Below are 15,121 nucleotides of genomic sequence, written 5' to 3'. Positions count from 1 at the left end.
CTGACAGATGGTGCCATAAATGGATGCAAAACGGGGAGAAGCTGGAAGCCAATTTTCAGCTATGCGCTCCTCACTGATTCCCACCTCCATCCCAGAGTCGGGGGGCTCCTCGCACAGTGCTTCCCTCTTTTAATTTTTTTTTTTTGTTGGCATGTTTCTCCCTCGCTGCTGATCCTGTTGCCTGGGCAGTGCGGCCTGCACCGTCTTCAGTGCGTGCCCCGTGGATGCCACAGAGCCAAATCAACCTGTTCCCTTCACAAACAAATCCAACCCCGAAAGCTCTTGATAAAGCTATAGGAGAAGACGTGCAGCCCCGCGAGACCCAATCATTTACATTAAGAATGGTGATGGTAGGTATCATGTGGCGTGCCGTCTGATGATATTGGTGTTAAATAGATCATAACACATACCCGCATCCTTCTGTCTGCCTGTGCGTGCATTGTGTGTGTGTGTGTACATACAGATGTGAATGTGTACTTTTGCAGCGATCGATATAAGTGCACATGTAGATGAAGGTGTTCACGTGTGCGTGTGTTTGCAGCCGCACGCCTATAGCATGTATGTATAGAGATATATGTGTGTGTGTATACTATCATGTGAAAGGGAGTGGGTGCAGAAGCTTCCTTTTATTTTAAATTCGCGCTGTGCTGCTTTTGGTGAAAGGAGACCCTGCTCATAAAATACAATACGTGAGGGGGGCTATGCTTTTTAATTTCTCTCAAAAACAGCTACTTGTGCCACTTCCTGCACCCCCGCACCCTCCACCAGCCCCCCTGCAGCCTTAACCCAACCCACCCCCTCCATAGAAGAGACTGGTGCCGCTTTGTAGTATGCAGCTATATTTGGTAAAGCAGATACGTGGGGGAGGGGCCGGCGGGAGGAGGGGTTGGCGGTTGTAGTAATTTTCACACTGGCATGTTGCAAACGTACATGCAGAAGCGGTGCCTCGACAGCAGCACCACCAAGGCCGGCCTTTTTTTGTGTGGCCGGGCTGCCACAGTTGGTGTGGTGTTGTGTGTGTGTGTGTGTGTGTGTGTGCTGGGAGCGTGATTTATGCGGGCTCCAGTAGATGCTGCATATATTGTATTTCAAAGAGTTTCCTGTCATGACCTCATAAAAGGAGGCGGGGGCTCGCATGTGTGGCGGCGCAGCGCACATGCCGATTTCTTGCACCGCTGGGCAGCGCTACTGTAAGAAGGAATGTCCGCTTTTACATAACCTGCTTCTTGCTTTTGACACCGCGAGGGGCTCTGAGGGTCCGTCTTCCTCGTCACAGATGGAGTGGAACGGCTTGAAAATGGTAAGTGGCTGCTTGGCCAGGCTGCATGCGGGCTTTGCGCGGCTTGTTCATTTAGCGTTTTCCCTTTCATCCCGGAGCTCCGGCTGCCAGTTCCACATGCAGTTGTAGGTCTGGCCGTGTCCTTCCCCCGAACGGGGGCGCTTTTTTGTTGACCCTCTCAGGACGAGGCTGGCTGCCGCGACCTGCAAATCCCAACTGTGCCGGGGCACACATTTCTTCCAGGCAGGGACCGGCAGCTGGTGGCGGTGTGGCCGCGCAGGGGGGCGTTTTGGGGTGGCACGGGAGCCGCCTTCAAAGCATCTTTTCCCGCAAGAAGCGCGGAATCCATCCAAGGAAAGCCGACCTTGGAGAGGGTTCGCTGCACACTTGCATCAAGTCGGATGCAAAGCGTTACAGTGCTGGGTGTTGTGTGTGCCGGCAAACCAGTGAGAATCAAAACGAGTGCCCAGTTGAGGTATTCCTGGACAAAATAGTAACCCCTTTTCCCCCCAAAAAATGTGCACACGTACAGCAGCCAAGGATTCAAGAGCCAAGCATCCCCAAAATGGGAGCGAACGTGCCTCGCCTTTCTGGTGAAACGCCTGCGCCGCCTTTCACCCGAAACGTACAGCGTTTGGGGGATGCGTGCTGCGGTCTCGTGGCCCCCTTTGTCGCCCGATCGCCTTTGTCTGGGGTGCTTGTTTTGATGGGTATAAAACAAACACGATTAGAGCGAGCAGCCCCGCGGAAAGCGATAGCTGCGAGGAGAAGCCCACGAAAGGTTGCCCGGGAAACGAGCGCAGGGGATGCTGAGGCGAGGAGCAGGTGGCAGTCATTTGGGAATACGGCGAGCAGCGGCGGCGGCGGTGGCGCAAAAAATAAAATAAAACGGGGGCTGGGGACTCGATTATCCGCTGCCCTCCATTGTGCCAGTCACAACTTTAATTATTCCCTATAAATAGGTGTTAATTACGTTCCTGGCTCGGGCGTGCAGCGGTTTCCAGAATTCTATTTTTGATTGAGCATGGGCGCCTGCGGAGCCGTCAAAAAAAGGAGGTTAAAGCCCCCATTTGCCTCACTGTGAAATTGTGGGTGTGAAAAATGGTAGGGGAGCCTGCGAACTCGTGTTTTGTTAGACACAAACACACATATATATTCTGTGTGGACATATCTGTATTGTGCATGTGAGCGTGTATATCCAAATATCTGTATATAGAAAGATTTATGTGTATACGTCTGCACGCGTACGAATAGACGTATACGTATATTCACGTGTCTGCATATGTGTGCATCTGTGTAGCTTGATCAAAGTGGACACGGTATGATGGTCCCGCCAGAGCCCACGATGACCTGTGAGTCTAATATGGTGGCTATTTCCAGGGAATGCGTGTGTACAGCTAGTGCTGGAATGATTGCACTCAGCGCTCTAGTTTCCCCCTAGCTGATCGCATGCAGCTTCCTGGTGTCTATAGCTCTGAGAAGTGGCGCTTGTCACCTGCTCTCAATGCATGAGCTGTGTGGTGTTTTGCACACATTCGTTGTGAGGCCGCTGCGTGGGGGGTCTCTCCCAGTTGCTCTGTGACCAGTGGTCGAAGTGTACGAAAAGAAGTACTGGAACTATGTTCCCCGCTGGCCTGGCTCTGCTTCCCACATACCCCATCGCCACACCCCCTCCCACGCGCAATCCAAACCGCCAAACACACGCGCCCTACTGTTTATGGGAATTTTGAGTGCAGTGCATTGAGGTGTAAGTTTTTACTTCTTCCTACACTTATATTTTAACACTAAGCCATTCCGGAACAGTTTCCTTTTAAAATAAAAGTATAGGAACAGTAAAACTTTAAAAAATTAAAATGAGAGGAGCGCCACACCCAACCGCTCCCGCCCGCTTCGCCCACTGAGTCCCCGTCCCATGCGGGGCTTATTGTCGAACTGAAAGCTAGTCATTTTGTTGTGTAATCTGAAAAGTGTAGCGGTTGTCAAAAACCTCATTAGCAATACTCTGTGGGGTGAGGGGTCTTGCAGAGAGCCCATGTAAGAGGAACACTTTTTAAGCGCTGTTAGGTAATAAATAACAAGTACAATTGTTGGAGTTTTTAAACTTAAAATTCCTTTTCATAAGGAATAAGCCACACATAGTGTGAATTGTCCAGAAGGCGCGATGGTTCGCAAAGGCGGGCAGTGATGGTGTATAGCTCTTCTCTTGGTGTACGGGTGATGTGCCTTCTCTAGTATTGTGGTGCTGCTGCGAAATGGGATGGCTTGGGTTTTTGTGAGCTTGTTACTACTCTGCTGCCCAGTGTAAAAACTGCCATGAAGGAATCAGTAACTGGCTAGCTGAGGCTGGCATTCCAAGCTGAGCCTTAAAATGTGGTGGCGCCACACAGCACCGCTCTGTTACATGGCAGGGGCTTCTTGCACACCCTCCTGTAATGTCTGCTGGTTTCTGTGCTCTCTTGACTCAGTACCTGCTGTTGTCTTGCGCGGTCTTTCATTTAATGTGCCTTTGGCGTTATATGCACTGTCTCCTTTCTGTATAAACCATGCATGCTTGTTTTTGCTTAGGACTGTTCTGTAGGAAAGCAAGTCCTGATGAGAATCGAGAATTTCCATGCAGTGCAGTGATTATGTTGCATTTTAGATCATGGCGGCCCCATGTACGCAGCATAAACCTTCTCGCTGTTTATTGTTGACACGTGGTTGCATTCCAGGCGTTTTGAGAGCTGTTGGGGGTCTTTTTCATCCCTAGGGATGGGATGTTGCCGCCACAGCCTTCATTCTCCTGTGAACTGCAAGGTCGCGCTGTGGATGCCAGCATTTCCTCTTCACAGTTCTTCTGGAAGCCCATTGGACGGATATGTCTTGTGACTGTTTAGGAGTGTCTTGGTAGCCTGTCGCTTCTTTGGCGGTGTCCTAGTTTGTCCAAACATGTCTTCACTGGGTGCTCAACCCCCTGCCAATGCTTTATAGGCACACAATAATAAGCAGCACAACGTGGAAGTTCACGTCATGTCGTAATACCCCCGGTTAAATGAAATCTAACTTTTGGGGAGATCTTCCTGCTTTGGGCGCGCCCCATGCACTTTTTTCAGATTGATGACGCAGACAGCTCATGCTATCAAGATTTGCTGGGATCCCTTGCATGGTGTTTAGGAATCAGTCTGAACTGCGTCGGTTTTGTGTGGGTGTCTTTGGCAGGACAAGAATAGAGGGTGCTTTGCAGAGAGGTTTTGCAGATTCATTTGCAAAGATGAGCGTATTTAACACATATCCATTGATTGTGTCCAGGCGTTCTCGGGGTCTAACCTCAGGGGCTCTGTGTCAGTCCTGGGGAGGTCATGTGACACTCTGTAGAATGTTTGGTGGGGCTCTGGAGTATAGGGCTGCCATTTTCCACCTCTATGCTTTGGGATCCTGCAGATGGCCTGTGGGCAATTCACACTTGTATACCCACAGCGACCAGTGCCTAGGTTAGGCGACGGTATTTGAAGGATTGAATGTACCCCCCGCCCCCTTGCACGTCATTAAGATGCAGATTCTTAGTTATAGTTGGTCAATATCAGATTGCATGCTGAAGTCATGAACTGATATGCCTTTTCAATTGGTTTCAGAAGTTTGCAAAATGCAACTGTGCATGCAAACCTGCTCTAATGCAGTATTTTGCAAAAACTAACACTGTCCTTTCAAGTCTTCCCTTGGGTGGTTTAGGAGTATTGTTTCCAGCTGCTTCTTAAATGGCAGGCATCTCCTTCCCATTCCTTTGCTCTCGAACTCAAATATGTGCTGCATTGCTACATAAGGTCATTGTGTGTCATTAGTGTATGCTGACGGCGTAATAGTGCTTCATTGAGAGATTCTACCCAATGTCATGCCATCCAGGCCACATCCACGCCCTGCGTCGTTGCCAGTGGAAGAGTTAAACACATTTCCGCATGCATGCCGCAAGCATGTTTAGCAAGAACTTTGCTAATTCACTGCTTTGATGTGCTTGCCAATGCTGTGGGTTTGGGGCTGGTGTGGAATGGTGTTTCCCCGGTGTGTCGCCCACTCTCGTGGCCGACACATGCTCTGGCCATAGGAAGTACATGCATTTGATGCAGGCAACTTGTTTCTAAGGATGTCTCCCTTACAGGGAGGAAGGATGCCCTGGTTCCAGGCTTTTTGGGTAGATTGCTTATGGGGAAGGACAGAGTTTGCGGTGCACACTAGTTGCTCTGTGGCCCAAATGAGGGCTTTTCGAAGTCACCTACTACTCTGCTCCCATCTCCATTTCCAGCTTGGACCTTTGTCCAGTTTTCAGACTAGAAATCACATATAACTTAATTTTTCACTTGGGACCATTGGTCACAAAAAAAGGGCTAGGTCTTTATTCAAAATGTGGGCTGCCACAGTGAACGATTGTGACAGGAGCGCACTTAATCCATTTTTGCTAGTGCTGGATTCTAATGCCTTACATTGTTGTTCCTTGGAAGAAAGTTGAGGCTAGCCTCAGCAACAGCCTACCCTCCAGCCTCCCACATAGATTCGTAATTTCACACCCAGTTCGTCCTCATCGGCTCACAGCTCTGCACATGGGTTTTTTCTCTGGACCTTACCCCGAGAGAGAGGGTTTGAAGCCGAAAGCCAACATCCATCCATTGCATGGGCCTTGCTTCGGACCAGCGTGAAGGACTCGTCCCCAGCAAAGGTGGCGACCTGTTTTTCTGGGGCTGCTGTGGAGCAGCAAGGAATCCCCAATTGAATTGGATGAAAAGACTGTGTGGATGTGGAAGGAATAGGGTCAGCAGAACAGATGCGCACACTGCAGGAGACAGACTGCTTTTTCGCAACCGCGCAGTCTGATGCTCGGTAGCAGGCGATTCTGTTCACAAAATGGGGCTGATTGCCTGATCAGAGTGTATCAAGCAGCCTGTGTTCGGCGAGAAGTGGCGGAGGGTGTTCTAAATGCAAATGGTTACCATTTCACAGCTAGGCACACAGCACATCCGTCAATACGATAAGGAGCCAGTTCTTTGGCTTTCCGTCCAGTGCAGGTCGTTGAAAAGCCAAAGGGACACATATTGGTTGCATTCTTTGCTGGATAGCCAACAATGTTTGGAAATACACTGTGTGGTTTGTCGTCTTACTCGTTTGCAATGGTCTTTGACCAGGGTCTGTGTGTAGTCACAACATGCTTGCCATCAGAATGGAATGGAAGCAAACTCTTTACTGACTGAATATGGACAAGCACGGCACAAGCCAAGAGTTGCGCTCCTGTCTTTATCCAGTATGTATCGTTGGATCTGAGCTGATGCCTTTCCGTAGGGCTAGTTTGAGTAAGATGTTCCTTCTCTGCTACTTTATAAGGTTTTAATATTTTTGGCAAGCTGACGGAACCCAGCTAAATGTTGTTTCATGGCACCAGGCCCACTGGATACTGTTGATGTTTGGAAGTCCTGCATCCTCACTGTGTATCCGCTACCTTAGATGTATTACCCACCCAAGTCCCAGAGCTACATTTCCCAATCAACCTGGGAACAGTAGACCTAGTTTATCAAGCGGCAGCTTAATGGCTGTGTCCCGCCTACGCCGCAGTTGTTGACTGCATGCTGGAAAGATGCTCCAGTGCCTCCATTTAGTTTTGCCTCCTCCAGGCAAGCTGATCCAAGAACTGACCCACCTGTCACGGTGCGTTGAGGCCTAGAAATGTGCTGGCAGTGCGGGTAATTGAATTGCTCTTTCCCAGCTGCCGTAGGATCTGCGTGCAGGCCGCGGAAGCAGTGTGCCTCCCCCTCCAAGCGTGTCGCTCATTTTGGAAAAAGCTAATCAGAGACTGTTCTCGGTGCAGCTTGCCCAGTAATAGTTGTATTCATATAAGCATATTTTTATTTTCTGAGAACTTAACTAACAATATGACCATAACACTGCTTTACTAGAACAATGATGTCTAATGGGAATATCCTGGTGCTCGGCAAATAATCACTACTGCTGCAGATGGCTTCATCTGCTAATCGCTTCAATTTAGCAAACGACTATCCGTTGTAGGAGTGTCCTACTAACCGTGCAAATGTTACATTTCTGGTCATTTAGACATTCAAACGTGTGGGTGTGGTGTGCCACAAGGAACGGTGCCACGTGTGACTTATGCTGCTGTACTGCCCTTGCCTGAACTGTTTCACTGTAGGCATCTCACCACCTCGTAGTGTTAGGAGTCTGCATTCTTCGTTTGTCGGCCCGGCTTGTCACTGAATCGGCATGGGTTATCTAGTACCCTATGAGCGTGAGGTTTTTTTGTATAGGCCCCAACCATGTTACGGAGGCAACATCACAGCCCTCCTGGCTATAACACCAATATATGGGTTGAAGCACTGAAAAAAAAGAGAAACTCGAGGGGCACTGAGGTTGGTTTCAGTATCCGACCTATTGCACATATTCGGTGGGTTATTGCCTCACACCATGCTGCATTTCTTTATATCACATGCACCTGTTTTTACATGGAGCTCCCTGTCGAATAAAAAATACTGGGCATAAAGAGGTCTTTTACTGAAGCCTCTGTTCACGGGTTACCTCACCACACTGCTGTGCATGCAGCCGAAATGTTTCGGGTGTGGAAGCCACGCGCCGCAGCGTCTATTAAGGAGTGAAGGTCATGGGTTCAGATGGCAGAGCTGCTGACTCAGCTTTTTCCTAGGTGCGCCGGCGGGCGCCGGCTGTTGGCGGCCTCTGCGTACAATGCGTGCCCTGGTTGGTTGATGTGGCAATCCCGAAACATCTGAAATGAGATTTGTGTATGTATCAATATCCTGGGGCTTGTGTGTTGAAAATCCAAGAGTGTGAGACCTTATGCTATCTGTGGACGTCTCAACATTTGCCGCTTGGTAGGAAATCCAACATATACATGTGTACGATTTTGAATCCAGCCTTGCTCTGTAGGCTTCTGATTACTGTCAATAAAACAGTCTATGGTGTTAAGGTGCATTATGTAGTGCCCATGATGTTCCTCTACTCTTACTTTCCCATCCTTATAAGCGCTAGGCTGCACTGGCCCTTTGGAGAGAGCCTAAGACTCTTATTCCCAGAAGAATGTAGCTGTGTTGCAACGGTCCCTACTTCGTGTATGTGTCGAGGGGTGTTGTGGTAAGGCCACTGTGTGCTTCCTGCGGGAGAGGGCGACCTGCTTGCTGGACGTGGCTAGACATGGGACTAGTAACAGTGAGAGTCGCGCTTGACGCGTCGCTGCGGCAAGCTCACAGGTCACAGCGCATCTAGGCCAACTAAACGCGTGCATTTTCAGGGATTGTATCTGTCTCTCCATGCATTTCATGTTGATGGTGACATAGGGATTCGGGACGTTTTTCTACTGTTCCTCTTTTTGCACATGAGTGCTAATGCCTTTGTAGTATACCTCGTGCCGTTTGGAGAAGCGCCTGTGCTTGCTCAGTACAATAGTGCAGTTTATGGGACAAATTGTTACTGAAAACCATCAGGTCCCAGCAGCTTTCATATTTACTTAAGGTCCCGTGTAAACATGTTGTCGGCCTCCACTTCCCATATATGTGTCTGCTTCTGCATAGATTCCGATGTAATGAGCGTGGGCAATTCCCTCTCGAAACAATGCACAGCAGCACACAGCCTCTAGTTTACAAAGCATTAGGCCCATTGCGCACTGCACTCTTGTCTCGGAGAATGCGGTAATCCGTCGCTGCTTAGCTGACGAGTAAGGGAACTGTTCATGTGATCACGAGATTACGTAAAGAGGGTTAAAGAGTGACAGTCATTGTCATTTCATAATCCTCCAATCCAATTGCTGCTCGTTACGTAGCCTTCGCCGCGTCTGGTGGAGTGTGCGGCCATTGAGCCTTGGGGCGCATTCAGAGTGACAGATTTGCACAGCAGCCACCGGATGCAACGAGTAACCAATCGGCTGTGCTGGCAGGCGCAGACAGGCATGCAAGGAGCAGAGTTAGCATTGGCCCATTTTTATCTGGGGCAGAATTATTGGTCAGGATACAACATATGAAAACAAATGGGATGGTGTTTATTTTGCAAGACAAATCCTCTTTATATGCGATAAACACGATGCACGATGGCAGTGAACTGCGAACCATTATAACATGTCTAAAAAGCATATCCCTGGCATACACTGTGAACCATTATTACATGTCCAAACAGCCTATACCTGGCATACACTGTGAACCATTATTACATGTCCAAACAGCCTATCCCTGGCATACACTGTGAACCATTATTACATGTCTAAAAAGCATATCCCTGGCATACACTGTGAACCATTATTACATGTCTAAAAAGCATATCCCTGGCATACACTGTGAACCATTATTACATGTCTAAAAAGCATATCACTGGCATAGACTGTGAACCATTATTACATGTCCAAACAGCCTATCCCTGGCATACACTGTGAACCATTATTACATGTCCAAACAGCCTATCCCTGGCATACACTGTGAACCATTATTACATGTCTAAAAAGCATATCCCTGGCATACACTGTGAACCATTATTACATGTCTAAAAAGCATATCCCTGGCATACACTGTGAACCATTATTACATGTCTAAAAAGCATATCCCTGGCATACACTGTGAACCATTATTAAATGTCTAAAAAGCATATCCCTGGCATACACTGTGAACCATTATTACATGTCCAAACAGCCTATCCCTGGCATATACTGTGAACCATTATTACATGTCCAAACAGCATATCCCTGGCATACACTGTGAACCATTATTACATGTCTAAAAAGCATATCCCTGGCATACACTGTGAACTATTATCACATGTCTAAAAAGCATATCCCTGGCATACACTGTGAACCATTATTACATGTCCAAACAGCCTATCCCTGGCATACACTGTGAACCATTATTACATGTCCAAACAGCATATCCCTGGCATACGCTGTGAGCCATTATTACATGCCTAAAAAGCATATCCCTGGCATACACTGTGAACCATTATTACATGTCCAAACAGCCTATCCCTGGCATACACTGTGAACCATATTACATGTCCAAACAGCATATCCCTGGCATACACTGTGAACCATTATTACATGTCCAAACAGCATATCCCTGGCATACACTGTAAACCATTATTACATGTCCAAACAGCATATCCCTGGCATACACTGTAAACCATTATTACATGTCAATTGACCATATCCCTGGCAAACACTGTGAACCATTATTACATGTCCAAACAGCATATCCCTGGCATACACTGTGAACCATTATTACATGTCCAAACATCATATCCCTGGCATACACTGTGAACTATTATTACATGTCCAAACAGCATATCCCTGGCATAGAATGTGAACCGTAATTACATGTTCAAACAGCATATCCCTGGCATAGAATGTGAACCGTAATTACATGTTCAAACAGCATATCCCTGGCATAGAATGTGAACCGTAATTACATGTCCAAACAGCATATCCGTGGCAGCAAGGCTTATCATAATATTGCGTAAATAAATGTACAACAAATGGCAAGCGCAGACTGAGGGTGGCCAACAAATTGAAGCTATTGGATACTCATCAACAAAGGTTTTCCTGGTCCATGACAAGTGTCCGCACTCAATGTACTGCTAAAAAATGAGTCAATTGATGGATGGGCGGACGGACGAACATTGGATTTGTTCATCAATTAATTTCACTCGTATGGTGCTGAATGTATTCAGGTTGTTTCCTTTAAAATGTTCCAATATCCTGAAAAATCAAAAAGGCGGGTAGGGTGGATAAGGCCGCGAGTGTCCTAAGTGACACCAATGAATGACGAGTAACAGACGGGGCCGGATTCACACAGCCTTTTCCAATGGGATGCTCAGGCCTCACTCAGGTCTGTTCAGGTGTGGCATGCAAAGAGAGTGCAATGGGGTTGGACCAGTACCAGAGAGATGTTATTTTGAGGTCACACGAGAAGGAAGTGAAGTAATCTTGTGGGGTGGGTGGGAGGGATGGCTGGGAAGATTGCTAAGTGACAGCTCGCACAAATGTAAAATCAATTTTAGCTCAAATAAATTCAAATATGAGTCTCGGCCCCAAGATTTCTGTTGACACACGTTTCGCCTTAGTAAGACGATGTGCACAAATCCTGTCCTTACATCACAAATATGATCAGAATAAATATTAGGGTCAACTGATTTGATAGCCAGTTTCAATAGTGCGTGTTCTCTTGATATACCATACAGCGGAAACCAGGATTCCTGTAATTGCAAGAGTCCTTAATCCGAGAGCAACAGCCTGTGTCAGAGTGTGCCAAGAGGGGACAGGCCTTCAGCCATCAAATGGAAGATATGGGTCAGTGTAACACAGCCACTCTTCTGATAGTCTGGGGGATTGGGTCTAGAGACAGCTTGTGGTGTGTTGCCACCACTACTAGGGTCAGACCCAGGGTAGTGACGCCTGAGTAGAATGTGACACACGCACGCACGCACGCACGCACGCACGCACACACACACACACACACACACACGGCCTTCTTCATCTCATTAGTCTGTCAAAGTCTAATGTTAGGCATGAGAAAGCAATGATGTGCTATATTAGGTTACGCTACTATCTTCTCACTAGGTCTGACTAATTAAAGTGCTAATGAATGGAATATTTCACAGCTAAAATATAATCACCCGTGCTCGAATTTGCAGGAATCAGTGAAATAAGTGCTAATCAAAAGTTTGACTTTTCCGTACTTTGGGTTCTTGCAAGGTGCCTGATTGAAAGGAACGGGACCTTGAAATCCTGGCTCCAATGGACATATTTATAGAACCTTCGCTCCTTACGTAGCCCCTGGGCTCTGCACTGTTGTGGTTTGATATGAGAACAGGCACATTACAAAAGCGTACATACTGTAGGGACGGGACAGAAGACTACTTGAAATCTCAAAGCAGGACTGGCAGTGTTCATATAATTGGATTTGCTTGAGACGGTCTGGGCCTAATCTCAGCAAGTCAAAGGTACAGGTGTCTCGCGTCTCAGGCAAATACGTCACCACTGGGCTTGGTCCCAGCTAGTTACAGCACCCCCAAAGCCTTACACTTAAATAAAAACAATGCATTATTGTTAGTCAATTATGCCGCCTCTTCATAGTCCCACAGCAGAAGCCATTGGAAAAAGTCACACAAATACACGAGATAGCAGCCAATCAAATGACATTCTGCTCACTGGAGCACAGAACATTGCCATAGCACAAGCAGTGGAATGGACCCATGTGCGCTCTTTGGAGATATACACCCCAAAAGAAGTGCCTTGGTGTAGGGGTTTGTAACCTGAAGCTCTCCAGGTGTTTTTGACTACAACTCCCATGATCACCCCACCCGTGGCTGTGCTGGTGATGGCTGCTGAGAGCTGTAGCCAAAAACATCTGTCCACCCAGAGGTCGCTGACCCCTGCCTTAGTGTGTGCGGCACCTCATTCCGTGACTAGACTGGCAAGTTAGGGTGTGACAACTTGCGATCCGGCTCATGTGCCGCGGAGGGCCTCTCGTGGACTTCAGAACGTGGCCGCCTGGAAGGCTGTGGCCAGCAGGGTGCTGGGACAAGCCCCATTGCAGGAGGCATGCTGCGTTTAAGATATTTACCGACTTTTCCTAAAAAACACATTTACAGCAAGTCGCTCTTATTTTTCTGTTAGTCGGACTTACAATTTAACGAGGGTAGTATGCACCTCTTGTTGAAATCCGTGTCTCCTCGAAACACTTTTGCCAGTGTGACTGAGCACAATCCTGTGAACAAGTGATTGACAGCATTTTACAGGACTAAAGTCCAAGTCGTTAATTTGCCTTTTTTAATGTTTCCCTTCAAAAAAAGCAGAAAGTCTATTGACGGGTACCTGGAACGTTGCCCCTTTGTGCTTATGCTGGCAATGTGGCGCGCCTGTACGTGAGGTGGGTTCAGGGGCAATGAGACCCTCATTGCTGCGTTGGCTTAAGTAGACCTGGCCGCTGTGCCATGCACGTGAAGAAGACGAGGAGTGCAGCTTTTGTCTTTTTTTGCTGCCATGCTGTGGATCAGCACCGAGGACAGCTCCCAAGGCCCCAGCCAGCCAGAGGCCGGAAGGAGAAACTGTGCTCAGATACACGCGAACGTGTGGATGCTTTGCGGTATATGAAGATATAGGGCAGTGGTCTTCAAACTGTGGGGCTGGCAACACCGGGTGGGGGAGGGGGGGGGGGCAAGGATAACCAGGGGGTGGTTGGAGGCTCTTCAAAAGCGATTACGGTGACTGCTTATGATAGAATATATGGCAAATAGGCCATCCTGGGGAATCCAGCAACAATATTTGTACTCATTGGGGAGAAGAAAGGGGGAGGGGGGTTGGCAGCAATATTTTTACTCAAGGGGGCTCAGCATAAAAAAAGTTGCAATACTACTGATATAGCGTTAATTTTCCACATATATAGTTACAATTTACGCGACAAGGGACGATGGGCGTGTGTGTGTGTATATATATTTATGTACATATATGCTTGGTACGTATATATTTACGCATATATTGTTTGTGTGTGAGTGTGTTTTCGACAGTGTTAGACAGCACATGTATGCCTTGCATCTGTGCGTGTCTTCACGGCACAGAGGATAATGGGAACTGAACTGAGGGTTGCGTTGTCCCATTTGTCTACGGGTAGCCTTCTTATGATTCACAGTGCCAATACACCTTGCTGGGGTGTGCATTAGGTACACAAAATCGCATGCCTCATTGTGGGCTTGACAAGGAAGAATAAATGACTGTGAACATTGGTGGTTGCTGTGGAGGGGAGAAGATGTTTGTATTTCAGCGAAAGGCCTTTTTCTCATGAGTTCCATTCTTTGCTGAACAATAGTGTTGAGCCAGCGAGCTCGTTTGATGCTTCGCAGGAACAGGTAAAGGCGCGCGCAGCATCACCGTGAAGAAATTGCGCACGCCGTCTTATTTTTTTTTCTTTTAAAAGAAATTGGTATTTGTAAACATCTTTTATGATGAATGTAGTGTTTTTGGCAAACAGTGTTGCTTCCCTTTGAAGTTAACGGATATTGGTGATGGAAGATTGTGGTGTGTGTTTGTGTGGTGTGTATTTTTGTGTGCCCAGGGATTTCTGGAAGGCATGTCTTCCCCCTGTTTTTTAGTGATACCCGGCCTTTATTCTGTGCCCAAATTCACACCTACTGATTGCAGAGATATTTAATGGCTTAGATTGCACTCACCCATCCAAGGTTTTGATCACAGGGGCAGGTAGGCTGCATTAAAGGCCTTGGTGGACCCCTGAATGTTTGAGAATGTTTATGTGGGGGTGGTGGGGGTAAGTAAGACGCACCATATCTAACAACTCCAAATCTCACCCAATGCAGAGGGCCTTATTTACAAAAGATTTTTCCCGATGTGAAAGTCCCATTGGAAAACGTTGTAAATCAGTCCCGGAGGTCGTTAATTTCTTAAATAAACCTTTTTGGGGACCTGTTACGCCACCCCAAACCTATGAATTGCTTCCTTTTCTATTGACTCACAGCGTCGGCTTGACACAGTGATGCTGCTCGGGGCTTTCCGCAATGATCACTGAATTGCTGTATCGCGCCTTAGCGTATCTTCACAATGCCACATGTGCCCTTCACTGGCTTGCCTTGGAAGTCTATAAGATCTCTGAAAATGGGAGACACCCCCCTTTTAGGAAACAGCTGCCCCCCATTCAACGCACCATGGCTCATCCATGCATGAATAAGGGTGCCGAATGGCTCAAAAACGAACCAGGCCAACCGGCGTTGAATTACGACTTGTCAACGTACCTTACTGATAGCACGCCTCGGCTGATCTATGCATCGGTCTACGTGGCCATCAGTGGCTGACCGCGGGGGTCTATAGCATCA

General features: G+C 47.6%; 1 protein-coding gene across 5 annotated transcripts in view; it reads left to right on the top strand.

The window, feature by feature from the left end:
• Positions 1 to 15,121, top strand: part of ELAVL4 (ELAV like RNA binding protein 4) — a 261,656-nt gene that overhangs the window by 2,982 nt on the left and 243,553 nt on the right. For 2 of the 5 annotated variants that reach the window (XM_069642226.1, XM_069642224.1), the window contains exon 1: positions 930 to 1,300. The exons of 2 other annotated variants lie outside the window; for them this stretch is intronic. In XM_069642226.1, coding sequence (XP_069498327.1) covers positions 1,136 to 1,300 — 165 coding nt within the window. In that variant the 5' untranslated portion in view covers positions 930 to 1,135. Of the gene's footprint in view, positions 1 to 87; positions 351 to 929; positions 1,301 to 15,121 lie in introns of those variants that run through there. One more of the 5 variants, XM_069642225.1, reaches the window with a different exon arrangement.

This window comes from Ambystoma mexicanum, chromosome 1q (genome assembly GCF_040938575.1).
Source record: "Ambystoma mexicanum isolate Mex_15411 chromosome 1q, UKY_AmexF1_1, whole genome shotgun sequence".
Lineage (NCBI taxonomy): Eukaryota > Metazoa > Chordata > Amphibia > Caudata > Ambystomatidae > Ambystoma > Ambystoma mexicanum.
This window is presented reverse-complemented; position numbering and strand designations above follow the sequence as displayed.